The sequence below is a fragment of the Schistocerca americana genome, chromosome 2 (assembly GCF_021461395.2).
Source record: "Schistocerca americana isolate TAMUIC-IGC-003095 chromosome 2, iqSchAmer2.1, whole genome shotgun sequence".
NCBI lineage: Eukaryota > Metazoa > Arthropoda > Insecta > Orthoptera > Acrididae > Schistocerca > Schistocerca americana.
In genome coordinates this window covers 309,291,070-309,310,865 of record NC_060120.1, presented here as the reverse complement: position 1 = coordinate 309,310,865, position 19,796 = coordinate 309,291,070, and the positions used below count along the sequence as shown (strand labels likewise).

The 19,796-nt window shown below is 45.2% G+C and overlaps 1 protein-coding gene across 1 annotated transcript in view; it reads left to right on the top strand.

Moving 5' to 3' along the window:
- Window positions 1–19,796, top strand: part of LOC124594902 (low density lipoprotein receptor adapter protein 1-like) — a 197,179-nt gene that overhangs the window by 126,278 nt on the left and 51,105 nt on the right. Inside the window, exon 2 of the mRNA XM_047133377.1 lies at window positions 17,254–17,411. Within this exon, the coding sequence (XP_046989333.1) occupies window positions 17,254–17,411 (158 nt within the window). The remainder of the gene's footprint in view (window positions 1–17,253; window positions 17,412–19,796) is intronic.

The following is a 19,796-nucleotide window of genomic DNA, read 5'->3' as shown; positions in this document are numbered from 1 at the left end:
TGGTAATTATCAGGCTCAAAAAATGACTCCGAAAAACTTGTACTTTTATTGGACGTGTTTTCTTAACTATCTCAATTTTTATTTTATAACTGTTGTTTACATTTATCGTCAAGAAATGGTTCAAATGGCTCTGAGCACTATGGGACTTAACTTCTGTGGTCATCAGTCCCCTAGAACTTAGAACTACTTAAACCTAACTAACCTAAGGACATCACACACATCCATGCCCGAGGCAGAATTCGAACCTGCGACCGTAGCGGTCGCGCGGTTCCAGACTGTAGCGTCTAGAACCGCTCGGCCATCCCGGCCGGCATTTATCGTCATTTCAATAATTTTTTGTTATTACAACAATATTTTTCACGCAATGCCGTAGTGCTTTTGCTTAATTAATGGTACGTTATTTTTTTTAAATGGTCCAGAAGTCGAAATACTAAACACAATGCAACCGGGGGCCAACGTCGAATGACTTTCCAAAGCGAGCGAGCGCCGGTTTCCCGAACTCCGCCGTTCGCTCCAGCTGACGTACTCCGCGCTTGGACGTTTCACTTTATTACTCAGTTACTAATATTAAAAATAAATGAAACATGTCGTTTTATTTTTTCTTTGAAAATATAAGTACTCACTGTTAACCTTCAACAGGCGCATCGCTGTTAGAAATGTTAATTGCGTCCACTGGATTAAAAAAAGTTATGTCGGTTCGAGAAGACAGTAAAAACTTTTTTTATGATCGTGAAAATAGTCAGCAATTTTTTCTTTAGTAGTTATTTTCATAAAATGAAAACTGAGATAGTTAAAAAACACTTCCAACAAAAGCGCAAGTTTTTCGAAGTCATTTTTTGTCCCTTGAACTTAATAAAATCGTAAATGTATTAAATAGCATGGTAGCACAACTCTTTGCGAGGAAAATAAACCTGAAACCGTTATTTCAGGACCATCTGCTGAAACGAGCTAGCCAATTATCGGCCAGTTTTTCAAAAAAGTAATTAATCTTTTTTAATTTTTCAAACAAATACTTTTTTGACTTACCGCGTTGTACTTTTAGCAGATAGCAACTATGGGAACGCGAATTTTAACGAGCTATAGTGAACACGATTAGTAACAGTCTTTTCGACGTAGCTTGAAACGTAACATAGCAATCGATACTGATAAGAGTGTGTGTGTGAATTCCTAAGGGACCCAACTTCTGAGGTCATCGGTCCCGAGACTTACACACTACTTAAACTAACTTACGCTAAGAACAACACACACACACACACACACACACACACACACACACACACACACACATGCCCGAGGGAGGACTCGAACCTTCGGCGTATTGGACCGCACAATCCGTGACATAGCGCCCCTGACCACACGGCCACTCCGCGCAGCGATACTGATAAGAAGCTAATCGATAATCTTTTAAGCCCTACATCTTTCCCATTTAAAGTTTTTCGATAGGAGCTATAGCTTTTTTACTTATTTAAGAAAAACTGTTTTTTTGCAATTTTGTAGAATTTTTTGCCATTTTCGCCATCTTGGGTCAAGTTTCATAAAAAAGAGACTCTATTTAACATTTAAATTTAGGTAATAATTTTTGCAATCACTCCTCCATAATGCTTGGACTATATGGAAGGAAGCGTGACCAACACGTTCCGACAGTTATGTCTTCTCTCTGCGTAACCCCGTATATAGCACGTGCAACCATGAGCAGGTACTTAGTGGTGTGGGGCCCTACGGTTTACAAACTGATCACGGAGGTGATGCATCGTGTCTTGGACGCCGTGACGTACCGAAAATTTGGAGGAGCTATTCTGACCACGTCTTCTCAGGCGCCACATCACGCTCCGTGGCATGCCAGATAACGCGTAATAGGAGAGAGGGTGTCAGTGGTGGTAGCAGCAGCAGCAGTGGTGGTGGATTCTATGCAGAGAGCCATTCCGAGGCAGTGCCGATTGCTCCTCAGAGGGTGTCATTGAAGCTCAGACTGAATCAGGCCTATCGGATCAGATTTGAATATGCCCAAGCAGAGGATTATCCCGTTGATCTGTACCACTTGATGGACCTTTCAGAATCTATGGAAGATGACAAGGATAAGTTATCAAGCATCGGAATATTACTAGTCGATTTCATGAGAAATATTCCATCAAATTTTCGACTTGGCTTTGGTTCGTTTGTTGACTAAGTTGTGAGCACAGTACCAAAGAAATTAAAGGAACCGTGTACTGGATGTGAACAGCGCGTAGCGTTGCGCAGTTGGAGGTGAGCCGCCAGCAGTGGTGGATGCGGGGAGAGAGATGGCAGAGTTTTGAGAGCGGACGATCTGGACGTGTGTCCGTCATGAAAACGAAACTTATAAGATGGTTCAAATGGCTCTGAGCACTATGGGACTTAACTTCTGAGGTCATCAGTCCCCTAGAACTTAGAATTACTTAAACCTAACTAACCTAAGGACATCACACACATCCATGCCCGAGGCAGGATTCGAACCTGCGACCGTAGCGGTCACGCGGTTCCAGACTGACGCGCCTTTAACCGCACGGCCACACCGGCCGGCCACAGGAGTGGCCTCAAGTCTTTTGGACGCATCTCGGTTCTGGTAGAGCAGCGCGATTGAGATACGCGCGTGTGTGTGTGTGTGTATGTGTATGGAGGCTCCGACGAGAACGATTGTTGCCGGATTACATCCGTCATCGTTTTACAGGCCCAGCACCTCGAGTGTTGGTATCCAACAAATTGAGTCGTGCATCGTGCATTCTTCCTATTACGTATGCTACTATACAAAGGCAAGTTGTTATTTGTCATTGCTATCAAAAATATCGAAAAGTATTTTACTAATTTAAATTAAATTTTCACACGATGCTCCAACAAATATTCGGACGCATATAGGCTACCTACGATATATATATATATATATATATATATATATATATATATATATATATATATACTACATGGAAAAATTCGTTAGCAGAAACTTTAAAAAGTTCTTGACCTATTTACTTCATATTTTTTCACTACATTCTAACAAACGTTTGGACGGACACAGACTTACGGTACATAAACATATACACATAATGAATGTACACTGAAGCGCCCAAAAACTGGTATACGCATGGGTATTCAAATACAGAGATACGTAAACAGGTAGAATACGGCGTTGCAGTCGGCCACGCCTATATGAGACAAGTGTCTGGAGCAGTTGTTCGATCGGTTATTGCTGCTGCAATTGCAGGTATCAAGATTTAACTGAGTTTGAATGTGGTGTTATAGCCGGCGCACGAGCGCTGGGACACAGCATCTCCGAGGCAGAGATGAAGTGGGGATTTTCCCGTACGACCATTTCACGACTGTACCGTGAATATCAGTAAACCGGTAAAACGTCAAATCTTTGACACGGTTGCGGCCTGAAAAAGATCCTGCAAGAACGGGGCCAACGACGACTGAAGAGAATCGTTCAAAGTGACAGAAGTGCAACCCTTTCGCAAGTTGTTGCAGATTTCAATGCTGGGCCATCAACAAGTGTCTGCGTGTGAACCATTCCACGAAATATCATCGATATGGACTTTCGAGGCCGAAGGCTCATTCGTGTACCCTTGATGACTGCACGACACGAAGCTTTACGACTCGCCTGGGCCCATCAACAGCGACCTTGGACTGTTGATGACTGGAAACATGTTGCCTGGTCGGACGAATCTCGTTTCAAATTCTATCGAGCGGATGGACGTATATGGACATAACCTCATGAATCCATGGACCCTGCAAGTCGCCATGGAAATGTTAAAGCTGGTGGAGGCTCTGTAATGGTGTGGGGCGAGTGCAGTTGGAGTGATATGGGACCCAAGATTCGTCTAGATACGACTAACAGGTGACACGTACTAAGCATCCTGTTTGATCACCTACATCTATTCATGTCCACTGTGCATTCCTATGGACTTGGGCAATTACAGCAGGATAATGCGACACCCCACACGTCCAGAATTGCTACAGAGTGACTCCAGGAACACTCTTCTGAGTCGAAACACTTCCGCTAACCACCAAACTCCCCAGACATGAACGTTATTCGACGTATCTGCGATGCCTTGCAACATGCTGTTTAGAAGAGATCTCCATCCCGTCGTTCTCTTACGGATTTATGGACAACCCTGCAGGACTCACGGTGTCAATTCCCTACAGTACTACTTGAGACATTAGTCGAGCCCATGCCACGTCGTGTTGCGGCACTTCTACGTGCTCGCTGGGGCCCTAAGCGATATTAGGCAGGTGTACCTGTTTCTTTGGCTCTTCAGTGTATAATGAGTGAGAGTTTTTAGCATGAATCTCGAAAACTTCTTGATCGATTTACATATTTGCTAACCTTCCTGGTGTTGCAATTTTAGTGGCCAGCAATGTGTCTGCTGATGATTCACCAGAAAGTTGGTACCAGTAGTCCGCTGGTGTGACGCTGAGGCGCACATTGTGTGCAGTTGCCAGTGGCTGCTCGCTCGTCTGGTTTACGACCGCCCGTGCTCGAGCGCCCGCCCTCTCTGGCTTGCGGACGCGGTGGGCGGCGTCCGGTGGCCAAAGTCTGCCGACTCAGGCTAACAATAAGACAGCCGGCAGGCGCCGCCGCCAAGTGCCCTCGCTGCACAACACGGCCGCGTCTATCATCATCATCAACAACAATAACAACAGCTACTCACAAATCTACTGCTCTTCCCGACTTTTCCATGCGTGTATGAACACTGTAACATATCACTCCCGAGCTCGCTGAGGCCAAAATTCGGAGTAAAAATTATCATTCGCTTCTTCATGTACGGGGTGTTATTACAGGTGCAAACGAAAGGTTTGACTATTGTAGGTACAAACGAAAGGAGCGAGCATACGACAGTGAAACATGCAAATAAACCTAATAAACATAGGGCCGGAAACGAAAGGTATCCCCGATACGAAGTGTTACAACGGAGTACATGGAACACTTTTTAACAGAATTCCCGACTAATCAAACTGTAGATACGCGTCGGATGGCAAACTCTTTACAACAAGAATGAATTTTTCACTCTGCAGCGGAGTGTGCCCTAATATGAAACTTCCTGGCAGATTAAAACTTTGTGCCGCACCGAGACTAGAACTCGGGACCTTTGCCTGCCGCGAACTAGTGGTCACACTCTTAAATAAAAAATTATTTCTTAGCTTTCCATTGTACTTTGTTCGTTTTTTGAGTTCTGGATTCCACAAGTTAAAAAGTGCTTCATATGTTTCGTACTATTTATTAATTTTGTAATTGTTGGAGCACTAATTCCATTAATTAAATTATTCAAGATTAAAAATAGTTCTTATTGTCCATATAGCGTACTGAACATTTACTTACCTTCACATATTTCCCCTTCAGTGCTTTATAATCCACTTCATATGTTTCTGGAATTATTTTGGTTAATGTGATATTCGAGTGCTGCGTTGTTAGCTAGAGTAGCTCTCTCACGTATCAATAAATCGCAGTGTCACAGTTTTCCTGTCTTCTGTACATATAGCATTTCTCAAGAGAGTATTTTGTTTTGTAATACGAGAAGTCACTTTACTGAACAGATACTGTAGTACACTCTCATCCACTCGTAAGTAATTTATACATTAAGATTGACTTCCTCCACTTGCAGCTCTCGTAACAATTTTTGCTGAATGGTTTTACTATCTCGACGTAATACCTAGGACTACATCCAAGTATGTTTCCTTTTTTCCGCTGCTTTTTTTTTTTTCAATACACACACAATGCAATTGTGGTACTAGCAAATGCAGCGCATTAATAACAAGTTGTCGTCCGCCATCTTGAAATTTGACGAAAAATATGAAGACAGTGTAATACTCCTTTTTAGCGGCACGCCGAAGATCTTTGTCAAAGATATAAGATACTGTAATATCGGCCTGAATCAGCGAGATTCGTATCTTTTTACATATATTGCACGATAATTTACGTCTCTCGATAATTTACTAATGCTTTTAACGCAAACATATAATAACTATTTCGTTAATTAAAAAGAAAATTGATTAAAAACCTAACGTTAATCTTACGGTTACATTCTCGTCGCTAGGGGCGCTAGTGTTGTTCCAACTGTCAGACGGTAACAATTCTCACAGTGATGCACTACGTTGCGAGTGCCGTGATTATATATGTTAAGACTGGGACCGAGCATTTAGTCTGCGTTATGCTATCGCTGACTGAGCGCTGTCGCACAGCATATCATTCGAAATTATCCTTTCTCCTTCATAGAGTACATGTATAATGATTATAATATTTAGCGTATGTTAATCCAAACGATTATTAATTTTATAGTACATCTTGTAAGCGTTTACGTCGGAGGAAGTTAATGTTCTCACATTTTCGACAAAATTCATAGTTTGTTTACACACACAATAAAACATGAATGTAAGTATATTGGGAAAACAGGTCACAGAGAAGTAGATTACATAAATGGAAAACGACCGCCACAAAAATCCACCGTGAACGAATCGCACGTCGTCTCCCCTTTCGCCTAAAAAACAGAAAATGAAAATCGCTGCCGGGACATGTAGGGGCAGAGAAAGAGGGGCAGCTGAATGGACCGTACCCGACGCCCTCCCGGAGTTAAGTAGGCGGCGCAGGCGGGTGTTTACCTCGGCGAGGCGGCTGAGGGCACGCGGCTGCCGCTGCCGCCGCTTGCCACTGAACTATCGATCCAGCGCAGCGCAGCGCAGCGCAGCACGGCTACGTCTCAGCGCCAGCGGCCGCCGGTGGCCCTGCGGCGTTCCTCCCAGCCTCTGCCGAGGTGCGGACGCCAACTTCCGCCTCCTACCTGTAGAACTGCCCGGCAGCACACGTCGTGCGCCTGAAATCTACGGTGAACCTGAGGGCGGACTAAAGCCATCCAACTTTGTTCCTTACACTTCTACATTTCTTCTCCGACAACGTAGTGCATCACTGATGAATGAACATATTAGATGAAGTACTGAAATAGAAATAAATTAAAATGACCACGAGTTGTGGCATAATCGCAGCAAATATTCCCCAGTGATCCAAGAAGATAATAATATATTTTTTCGTTCTACGGACCATAACAAATTTTCAAAATACACTCAGAAAAAGAAAGAAAAGAAAAAGAGAAGACACCTCGAAGCAATTACCCGAATGGGATGGAAATCAGCAGCTGTGATGTTTGCAGAAAAAAACGTTTCATTTGCAAGCTAGCCTCTAGTGGCGGCAGTTCGCCGTCTGCCAAACGACTACGAAGTCGTAACCACCACATCCAAGAGGTGCCGCGGTTATCAAAAAAATGTTCAAATGTGTGTGAAATCTTATGGGACTTAACTGCTATGGTCATCAGTCCCTAAGCTTACACACTACTTAACCTAAATTATCCTAAGGACAAACACACAAACCCATGCCCGAGGGAGGACTCGAACCTCCGCCGGAATCAGCCGCACTGTCCATGACTGCAGCGCCCAGACCGCTCGGCTAATCCCGCGCGGCGCCGCGGCTATCAATAGGGCAATGAAATCTGACTAGTGGCCCCAATGTGGATGACCCCTGAGTTGGCTAACTTGTCATAAAATTAGCTAATTTCCTTCAGACCCACAACAAAATAGATGACATCGTAGGGAATGAGAATGGGTGTTGTTGAAAAATTAATAACAAGGGCCTATAGTATCACAAAGAGATTTATTATCTAATATCAAGGTCAAGAGAGAACAAACATATAAACAGAAACTTCAAATGTGTAACATTTCATTAACACGAATTCAGGATGGTTGGCAATAGGCTTGAGAAACTTACCTGGAATTTACGTGTAGACGAGACTGGCTACTGTGAGTGGAAGGATGCCAATCTAGGCAAGCACACTGAGCTGTATCGTTCCACTGATTGATCTCTCGCGTCAAACTATAATTAAGCATGCAATGGACATTGGGAGTGACAACTGCGAGAAGAAGGCTTCTATGAAAAAAGGTTGTCGTGAAAACCACTCACAGGGTTCTGAATTTGCCGAAGCTGCGCAACGTTGCCGATATAGCCGGTGAAAGGCGAGACGCTGTCGGGGTGCGGGCGTTGCTGAAGCGTCGTACTGCGGGAGATGACCCCATGTCATCCGGTGATGGCCTCATGTCCGCGAAAATATAAGTTTTGCTCGGGTGTCTGGACGTCTGCTCTTTTTGTAGAGACGGAAGAGCTCTAGAGACTGTACTCCGCAACGGTCGAGAAGCAAGTCCACGCCTCTCTCTTTTGCTCAAAACCTTCCAAAAATCCCGTTCCCCCGGATGTCCTCAAATAAACCTATCATGCCCCAGCAGTGGTTACCGTGCCAATCATGTTTTCTAGCAAGGAGACCCGACCTTCCTCAACCAATCACTTCAGCGCAATACACATTCTGTTCTCCGAAAATAGCAGCGCACAATGCCTGGAGGTCCTGCAGCCCAAACCCCCGGCGTATTTCACAACATGAGGGAAGCTTCCTAGTGAAATGAAGCTCCGTCTCGACCATAAAACGATTTAGTGGGCGCCGTTTTGGCGGGGCGCGTTGGATGAATCAACATTATTAGATAAAAACGTGACATCCAGAGAAATTCGTCTTCCCGTCTCACAGGGTATGCTGTACTTGTAATAAACACATTAGCCGGGCGCCAGCCTGACGCCGCTTTACTTGGACCCGCACACGGGATAAGGGGATCAGGCTCCCACACCGCGTCCAGTCGCTAATAAAACAGTTAGACCGGCGCCAGCCGCGGTGGCCGAGCGGTTCTAGGCGCTTCAGTCCGGAAGCGCGCGACTGTTACGGTCGCAGGTTCGAATCCTGCCTCGGGCACGGATGTGTGTGATGTCCTTAGGCTAGTTAGGTTTAAATAGTTCTAAGTTCTAGGGGACTGATGACCTCAGATGTTAAGTCCCATAGTGCTCAGAGCCACTTGAACCCAATTTGAACCGGCGCCAGAATGCCCAGCGACGCCAGTTACTAAAGAAGTGTCATTTCGCATTCAGCCACGGCGTTCCCACCCTCTTGCTTGGCGGACAGCGGAACGAGGCTGACCGCCAGAATGGCGGTCCATAAACCACTGCCCTGCCATGCCCACGGCCCGCTTCGGTGATTACAAAAAGAATCCTCGAATTCGCTTGCTGCTCGGGGAAAGCTCTAAAGCTGTCCCTAATGCAGTGGTCACCTCCAGCGTCCAAAACTCTGTCTCTATAGCCGAGTTTAATTCTACTACTGCTACTCAAGTCAGGAAAGTACGGTGAGATCAATCAGTGGTTTACCCTTACCCTGATAGTCCATCAGATTAATATCAGTCAGGGAGAATATAGATACACCAAGGGCGAATGAAACTGTATGATAATCGCCAAAACAAAATGAAAGGGGAGGTGCCTGACAGGTATTACTACGGCAGTGGCTTGTCTGAAAAGTTGGATGATTTATTCAAGACAAGGAGCTTCACATATTGAGCAAGTCAACAACTCTTTGGTCCATCTGTGGTCTTTATACGAGCAGTTATTCACCCTAACATTGATTGATAAAATCGTTGAGAGATATCGTGCCAAATCTTGTCTAAATGGTGCGCTTGATTGTCAAAATCGCGAGCGCTGGCTAGAAGGCTTTGCCCATAATGCTCCAAACTTTCTCAGTTGGGGAGAGATCTGGCCACTTTGCCAGCCAAGGTAGGGTTTGGCACTCACAAAAGCAAGCAGTGGAAACTCTCGCCGTGTGCGAGCGGTCATCATCTTGCTGAAATGTAAGCCCAGGATGGCTTGCCATAAAGGCATCAAACAGGGCGTAGAATATCGTACACGTATCACTATGCTGTAAGGGTGTCGCAGATGACAACCAAAAGGTCTCTCTATGTCCATCTTTTCCCAGATGGTTGCGGGACCTCGGCTGTTCAGTACAAAGTGTCAAATCAAACACGTTTCAGACGTCTAAATTTCCACATTGTTATTTTATTTGGCTACCAGTTTCGGCGGTATATTACGCCATCTTCAGGCCTCCTGACCGAGGTATAGGGAGGTTCCCACCTTTGGTCCAGTCAAAATAGGGGCCAACATTCAGTGACTGGTATCTGCAGATTTCTACTTGAGACAGCGATCACTTCAAAAGTCACCTCCCAACTGTTAGACTAACATTCAAACTTAGTACACTGGAAATTTAAACAGCTGAAAGGTGTTTGATTTGACATTCTCCACGACCAAAGGGGATCCTGCTATGATAAGAAGTAGCATCCCAGACCATCACTCACGGTTGTCGGGCCTTATGGCAAGCGACAGTCAGGTTGGAATCCCACCACTGTCCAGGACGTCTCCAAACGTCTTTGGCCTGGAATCTCATTGACTGGAGAAGAATTTTCAGTGATGAGTCTCATTTCGAACTGAACACCGATAACCAGCGAAGACGCCCCGCTTCGTCACCCTTTACGGCAAGCCATTCTGTGCTTACATTTCATGTCATTCTTATCTCGATAACGTTGGAAGCTGAAGAAGTGAATTAAAATTTGTGCTGCGGCCGGGACTCGAACCCGGGTCTTCTTGCTTTTTTTTCACTCAGTTTTTTTGTTACAGAGGGTAGTTAACCCTTCTGACCGAACACGCTGAGCTACCGTGCCGGGTAGGCAGATATGCTGACCATTACACCACCACAACATTATGGTCAACATAGCTGCACGAACTACCCAAGTCAACAACCCTCCCCAACACAAACTCCAATTCACACCTCCCCTTATATTATCACTATTACCAGGGCTCTCCGACATTGGAATAACACCCCAGTATTGGACGTAATGGGGAAGAATTGTACTACATGTGATGGTATAGATCTTAAATTAATCACGGAAAATTTAATTTAAGATCTATACGATCACATGTAGTACAGCACTTCCTCATTATATCCAATGCTGTGGTGCTATTCCAATGTCGGAGAGCCCTGGTAATAGTGACAATACAAGGGGAGATGTGAATTCGAGTTTGTGTTGGGGAGGGTATTTGGCTTGAGTAGTTCGTGCAGCTATATGCCGGCACGGTAGCTCAGCGTGTTCGGTCAGAGGGTTAGCTGCCCTCTGTAATAAAAAAAACTGAGTTAATCGATCAACAACGAACTTTAAAAAAAGGGTGTCTTACGACGTCCGCCCCGATCAGATACAACGAACGAAAGCGAACAAACATGAGATTTAAAAACAAAAAATGTCCCGGCTGCAGCACAAATTTTAATTCACTTCTTCAGCTTCCAACGTTATCGTAGATAAATTAGAGACTTATAATGTCTCACGGAAAATGTAATTTAAGGCCAAGAAACGTCCAGGACTAAACAAAAACTGGGCTGCTGTCGGCAGGGGCTCAGAAGTTGGGTGGGAGGAAGCGGGAGAGGCAAAGTAGAAATTTATCCTTAGCGCCAGTTCAGTTATACCAATGATGAAGAGACCTACTGTTAAAGATTCTGTGTAGTACTACTTTTTCCACTTGGTGTGACTGCTGAAACACCATCGTTCACCTACAGCTATATTTCTCCAAGGAAGACACAAACTATTTCAGTGTCTTACTGTTTCTACAGTTCACAAAGGCGATAGCAATAAACACCTGCGAACAGCGTAATGAGTATTTCACGAGGTTCCAGCTAGCACCTAGATGACGCCGACATTTTGCCACGATGTTTCGGCTCAAAACTACTCACCCATCTTCAGGTGTGTTTACACCGGAGACTACTGGCGCACGTCGCTGACTTCATACAGAAAAATGACGCGGTGGTTCATGCTCATTCATTTTAAGACGATGACCGCCCTTTGTCAAGTTCAGCGTCATGCGTGGAATATTGCTCCTTCTATTCCGCCCAGGCACATGCTTAATGGTGATATTGCGTGCATGCCGTCTGTCGAACTGTGGACCTCCAGATTTAAAATTCGGATGTCAAAACAATCAAATTAATATTTCTGGACTAGTCGTTACACGTAAAAGATTTCATCTAAATTAGGCAAAATCCTTAAGAAACATCAAGTTAAAATAATCTTCCGGCCACCTACAAAAACGCATGCTCTTCTCGGCTCGGCAGAGGATGATCTGGTTAGGCGAAAGGTTGGGTCTAGAGAATGCCATGCCAATGTGGCAAACCCTACATTGGAACGACCACGTACATAGTACATGAAAAATACATGGAACTTGAGCGCCACACTCGCCTTTTGCTTCGCAGTAAGTCAGTCATAGCCCAATGCTGTATGTCCACAAGACGTACTATGGATTATTCTGTCATGAAAATCTTGGCCACGACAAGGCAGTTATTAAGGAATTTGTAAGAATACGTTTGGTGGAAGATCTTATTAATAGTGAGGGCGGCTGTCTGTCTGGTACTGCTTGGGATCCGGTGCTTCCTCTGATATGTTCAGGAAGACAAATTGTTAAGCCTAATGACACGTCCATCTACAGCTAATTTTATTACTTTGAGAACTTTATTATGACACGTCCAGCGACAGTTAATTTTACTACTTCGACAACCTGAATTTATCTCCGCCAGCTTGCGTTCTGACAGAGGGCGTCCATGCAATATCACCGTTGCTCATGCGCCTGTCCACCTCAGAGGGTATAGATGTACTACCTAAAGGGACATGTAAAAATTTGTGCTGGATCGGAATTCGAGCCCGGATTTCCCGATTATCGCAAGCTGTCGCCTTATCACTTAGGCATCCGAGCACACTTCCTGGATCGACCCAAACTTCCATATGTCACACACCCATCTATTTGTTTTCATAGAGTAAAGGCTTTCACATTTGAAACTGTAGTTCGTTGTCAAATATAAATATGTATAAGGCAAAGACGGGCTGTGACGAAAATAACATCGATAGTCTACGACTTCTCGTTGGCTTTTGGCTTTATTCTAAGACCTCCACGGGTGCGAGTGTGATTAAATCAATTAATAATCTATGAGAAGAAACAGATAGGTGTGTGACATATGGAAGTAAGGTCTTTTAGTTTTCGTGCAGCACCTGTAAGGTCATGATGAATGCCCTGGGCATCTCGGGCGACACCATGAGGAAGGCCACTATGTACCTATAATGAAGAGAGAGCCGCCAGTGCTAGGGTCAACTGGGATGGGCAACGACTTTTCAGTGACATCGACGATTGTAACAGCCGATAGACGGGCCCCGGTGTACCAAACACGTCACCAGTTCGATGCTGGAGGACAATAACTGGTGAGTAGCCATGACATTGAGATTCTAGACAGCACCTCCTCGCTGTGGGTTGCTAAAGCCACCGCTGCACACTTGCACCTTTGCTCATCCCTGCGACAGGACACAGAAATTCGCTTCACGGGTCTGTTTAGTGGCGCGAGAGAGTGACAGGGATGCTCATCCAACTCCTGTGCCACAAGCCACAAGAGAGTGATTGTGCACCGTGGAGAGATTTGCCGTTAGAAGTGCGAGTGTGTATGTGCCAGGAGGAGTCAGCTACACATTATACTTCCTCCCAGACGCTAGAATGGCTCCTGAGCTGACCCTCCACATACAGATAGAAAAACGTGGCGGGACAGTTTAATTTGTAATATGTATAGATGAAGAAGATATGTATAAATCATGGTAATAGTAATTTAGTGTGGCTCAATGGCCTTGCACAGGTCTATCCATTGGACACCACTACGGCGACTAGCGTGTCCCTATTCTGTTTACCCGAACTGGCAAAGTGACCTACAGTTTAAAGTGGAATCCGAACCACATGTCGTTTCTAGTGAACCTCCACATTATCTGGAGTTGAATGCTGGGTTAGAAGACAGACTGAAAAGCAGGATTCGATCCCACAGCATGTAAATTTCCAAGTTCATGCTTTACCAATAGACCACCAGACCTTACCCAAAGTCCCATAGTGCTCAGAGCCATTTGAGACTTACCCAAAGAGTACTCAACCTTTACTGCTTTCTAGAGTTGCGGCGTCTGTTCCACCAGAAAGCAATTTCATCGTTTTCACAGCGGCGACAGATTTTAATTCATGATAGCTCAGCTGATTTCCAGGAAATATTTATAAATTGTGAACACGAACTCTCCTTATGAATCAATCTAATAATCAATACTGGATCAAAAACCTGACAGTAGTTGCCGAGGTTACACCAAACATACAGACAGGACCGAGCAGAGGACTTCATTTTATATATGTTGACAAGACAAAGAAGATAAGGTAAGCAGGCATCTCTCCCAACTATTAGTGAACCACTGAGTGCAGGCTGTTAGGGTTTACTCTGGAAGTTTTCCCAGCGCAGACTTCCATCTGCAACTACTGCCGGGAACAACTAAACAGAGTTAGAATATTCATCCGCAGTAACGTGTTGCAGGAGGAAGGTGCCATTCTTTTTACAAGTCCAGGAACCGATACATTGTGTCGACAGCAGTTCAGTATCAGCTACATCACAACATAATAGGGTTATCATCATTACACAGCTGAAAAGGAATACGAAATTCTTCGCTTGACGTTACTCGCACACATATTATAGACGGAATCATTTAAAGTTGAACATTTCAATTACATTGTGTCTGACTTTGAGGTAGGACGCTCCTCAAGTATTTGTCTGCTACCGACAGGGGCCACAGATCGACCGACCCTTAAGATCGACACCATTACGATTTAGAATTGCTATTTATACCTTTTCATAAACTTATGGGGTTGATTGGGGTACAACGCGATCCCCACTTATTACTGCGAAACTGTATTTGTTATTGATTTCTAGGGCATTATGGCGTCTTTTTATTAATACTCACAGGAACCCCTTCAGTGTAGGGGTCGCAAGCTCAGTTTTTAGTAAGGCTCATGTGAAAGTGTTGTGTTAACAATTATGACAGGAAAAATATTAGCGGCTAATGACACAATGTGCATCAGGATGGCGACAGAAAATGAGTGCTTGGAGGTGCTGAGGTCAGCCTTCTATGCGATGTATGTATTACACTTCACAAAATGAACCTCATCGACATTCAAGAAATGTTCAAAACAAACTATTAACTTGCACCATGAACACCGAATGAAAAATGGCGCGCCACAGTGATCACAAAGGTTCGCACCGTCAAGATCGAAGGCGATCTCCTCGGGAGTTATGAACCGTGCACGACGCTCAGCTAGATATCCACTCTTAAAGAATTCAAGTAGAATCATATCAGCCTAACAGGATGATGAGAACTGATGGAATGTGATGTCTTGCAACCGAATGCAAAACAGTCTGTCGTGGAGCTTATCGTGAAACTGGCTACCCTGTAAGGCGTATCTGCAGATAGTGCGATAATACGTTTTATAAGCACGGAAAAAAACAAACATCCAGAGGCTGAATTTGTCCACTGGTTCTAGGTGGTATGAATTGCAATGTCACACTTTTCCGGAGAGATAGTTTGCTCTAGAAGAATATGATTTTTATACGCAGATCAGGAGTAAAGCAAAAGCAAATTATTTTTACCAGCTATTGGCCAAAATCAGTACTCATACCATAGATGTAGTTCTCTTCAGCCCATTTTCCCACTCTTGCTTGCTGTGATGTAAATATACTCTGCTGCCCTTGCAAGATCACGCGCTAGAGAAAGAATCGTAAGGGGCTGAACACTTCCAACTTCTCGAACCACAATAAATAAATTTCCAGCCAATTTACCATCCAGATTAACAATGGGCATAATTGTATACGAATGGGATAAGGCATTGACGTTAGCTGATCTTCATACAACTATTTTGGTACTTCTAATTTCCAGGGTTCTTTTCATATCCTTTTCCTCTTCTAATCCCGATTGGTTGGAGTCGAAAACAAATTCTCTACTGAACGATGGGATAAGTTTATCTATTCTATACATTTTCGGGCCGATTTCGCAGTTTTCTGCGCACCGTCAAGTTGAAAAATTGTTTGAAATTTAATTATCTTACGTCTTCCAATTCTGTAGCACTGTTTGAAGTTATGCAACCATCCACTGCTTTCATTTAAAATCACTGTAATATATGTAGCGCTCAGTTTGGTGTGCATAATTTACTAGATCACTATCGTGCACATTCTGTAAGTGGTATCGAGCATGTATGAAACGCGGCAAATACCAGTTTTTGTCCTGTCTTGAATGCCGTCGGTTTTCTTATGCACTACACGGTCATACTGCTGCGGATTTATTCGAAATCTGTTCATAATGTTTTTTTTAATATGCTGCGGTTGATCTTCAATGTAGGTAATTATGTTTAATATCTGCTCCTTGGACAATGATTGTCTTTTACTACGCTTCATTGGAGACGGCATCTGCGGCTCCCTGTCCAACAAGGATGATGGCTTGACAACTGTTTCAATATCACTTTCACTTGTTGAGCGCGTATCGTCATCATTGTAATCCTCATGTACATTGTCCACATAGCCGAGCGTGTACACCATACATTCCGCAGAATCAGCTAGCAGAAACGGTAATAGTTCATCTGCCACTTCTTTCTCGCTCTGCAAAATTCCTCGGATGCCTTTTTGATGAAATGTCAACATCGACAACTGTTGTTGTAGATATAATGCAATGTTTGCTTTGTTTATCGTTGCTATTGCTCTGCTCTGTATCAACACCACTAGCACTGCGCCGGCCGGTGTGGCCGAGCGGTTCTAGGCGCTACAGTCTGGAACCGCGTGACCGCTTCGGTCGCAGGTTCGAATCCTGCCTCGGGCATGGATGTGTGTGATGTCCTTAGGTTAGTTAGGTTTAAGTAGTTCTAAGTTCTAGGGGACTGATGACCACAGATGTTAAGTCCCGTAGTGCTCAGATCCATTTGAACCATTTTGAGCCACTAGCACTGTAACACTGTAGTGAGTTACTTGTCGACTAAGCAGTTCAACTATGCTCCATAGGCTCATGCTGTGCTCACCACTGGATACTTCCAGTCCCGCCCCTATTGCCATTAGCAGCCAATATTGTGATTGTGCGGTGGACAACATGTAGGGCGTCGATTGCCGTAAACGTCGTTGGCCCTTTGCAACCTCGCACTCAAGGGGGTTCCTTTAGAGACTTTCCCTTACTCTTGGTTTCTTAACTGTGAACTGTTTTTAGTATATTCGCGTAGTTATCTGTTCAGAGACCTAGGCGACTGCACCATTATGACCAGCGCTTGCTTCACTCTACGTATTTTCATACGCTGGTACGCGTCGCTACAGAAGTTGTATCGATCTGTTTGCTGCCTAACAATTTGGCGGTATCGGTTGCTCTTTGCTTCTAAATGACTCGCTTGCTTGTGCTGAAGGCGACTTGTCTCGACGCCTAGGCCTTTAGCAAAAACGTTGCGATAGCAAAATGTTGGTTAACGAGCGCGCTTTTGTGTTGTTGCAGAGCTGTGCGAGGAGTGGGCGCTGGCCAACTGCAAGGAGCTGGAGGGCGACCCGGCAGAGGCGGCCACGTTCACCCTCAAGTACCTGGGCAGCGCGCTCGTGGGCGCCGCCAGCAGCGAGACCGCCACCGCAGAGGCCATCAAGACCATCATCACCATGGTCAGTAACGTGATCTACACCCTAGTCCTGGCCAGAAAGTCTGCAATGTATTTCTAATTCAAAAAATAAAAGGAAAACACACTGATCACACAGAACATCGTGACCACCTACCTTACAGCCCGTATGTCCACTTTTTGCACAGATAACAGCAGCGACCCGTCGTGGCACGGAAGCAGTGAGGTTTCGGTAGATCGCTTGAGAGAGTTGGCACCACATCGACACTCACAGGTCACCTAATTACCTAACATAGAGATGGGGCCCCTCCACGCCCGCACCAACGTGGTGACCAAACCAAAAGTTCTACTGTCACCTCCGTCAACATGTTAGTTATCTAGTAAGTGGATCACAGGATGCTGGGCTGTGATGTTATCCGTGCGTCTGGGTAAGACTACGCATTAACACGGTCCATCAGGTGATAGATAGTGGACGAAACGCGAGTGAGGGTAGCGATTTGAAGAGCAGAGGGAAAAAAGTGCCAAGGCTCGTGCCGTGGGAAAAAAACCTCTGCGACAGTGGGATGGGTAGTAAGAGCAGTAGTGGCTTACTAGCTGCGATAGTTCATGCAAGGTTGGATTTGTTAGTATGGGTATCATGCATCATTACCGTGGCAAGCGATGGCGATGTATTCCAGTTGCTGCAGCCGCTACATTCCTGGAACAATCAAGATCGTTATATAGTAGTGGGAGATCGGCCGTAGATCATCTCACTGTGTGGGGGATGTGTAGAGCTTGTCTGCATGCAGTGTACGGTACGGCTTCCCTGCGTGGTGCTAGTTATTCGGCAGTGTATTCCAGCTGGATATCCAGTAATGGCGTCTGATTAACCGGGGCTCACCTTTAGCGTTGTGTTTGCGTGTGCTTGGCCATAGGTGTTAGGTCCTTACAAGTATGTCTTTTGGTCTTTTATGTTTCCATCTATGGTTGTGATTGTAGTTCGCCAGATTCAGAATAAACGGGTTCTGCGAATGTCTGGAGTTTCTGTATAGTCTTGTGGTGAGTTTGTGGATTACCTCCGCGAGAGTCTCAAGTCGGTATTCCCGGTGAAGGTCCGCGATGCGTGTGTATCGTGGAGCATTGCTTATGATTTTGAGTACTTTGTTTTGTATGAGCTGCAGACGGCGCAGGCGTGTAGGCGCAGCGTATCCCCAGACAGGAGCTGCGTACGTCATCAGGGATCGCACAAGTGTCATGTACATGGACCTCGACACCCTTCTGTTCAGTGTGCTACGCCTGTTGAGCATAGGATAGAGCTGTTTGAGCCTCGCGCTAGCTCGGTTGGTCATGTGTTGTATGTGGTCCCCCCAGAGTAATTTCCGGTCCAGCCAGACACCGAGGTATTTGACTTTCTCACGGAAACGTATTGGGCGTGCATGTAGAGTTATTGGTCTGCAGTATCGGTGTTTGCGCAGTTGCTTCGGTCTTCTAGTGAACAGAACGGCTTCGCAGTTGTCAACGTTTACTCTAACACGCCATTTCTTCAACCAAGGCTCAGCCACTCTGAGTGCAGTCTGTAAGCGTGACGTAATGTTTGATGGTTTCCAAATTTGCGCGAGGATGGCTGTGTCATCCGCGTAGATTGCCATCGTTGTGTTGTGTGTGGTTGGGAGATCGTTTATGTAGAGGTTAAACAGTAGGGGCCCTAGGATGCTTCCCTGGGGTACTCCCGCGTGTATACCGTGTCGTGTTGATTGCTTTCCCTGCACGTCAGTGTTGAAACTCCTGTCTGTGAGGTATGAGTGAATTAGACGCACCAGCCCGTCGGGGAATCCCGCGTCGCTGTTTGCGAATGAGGCCGTTGTGCCATAGACGGTCGAAAGCCTTTTCGATGTCCAGGAATACCGCCCCTGTAGCTTTGTTTATGTTGAAGCCATGTGTTATATGTTCAACGACCCGTAAGAGTTGTTGTGTTGTGGAGTGGTGATTCCTGAAGCCGAATTGCTCCGGTCTCAGGATGTCATTTGTTATGCAGTGCCTAGATGATGCGTTTGAGAATCACCTTCTCAACAGTATTACTGAGCGAGCTCAGAAGGCTGATGGGTCGGTAATTTTGTGGGAGGCTGTGGTCTTTCCCCGGCTTCCTGAACATCAGGACCTTGGTCGTCTTCCAAAAGTAAATTCCGTGAAGGTGGGTGATGAGCTCTGACGCCATGTTGAATAACATCCCAGATGTGTTCGATCGGATTCAGATCTGGCAAGTTGAGAGCCAGCACAGCACATCAACTGGAACTCGCCATTGTGTTCCTTGAACCACTCCATCACACTCCTGGCCTTGTCACTTGGCGCATTATCTTGTTGGAAATTGCCGCTGCCGTCGGGAAACATGATCGTCGTGAAGGGGTTTCCGTGGTCTGCAACCAGTGTACGATACTCCTTAGCCGTCTTGGTT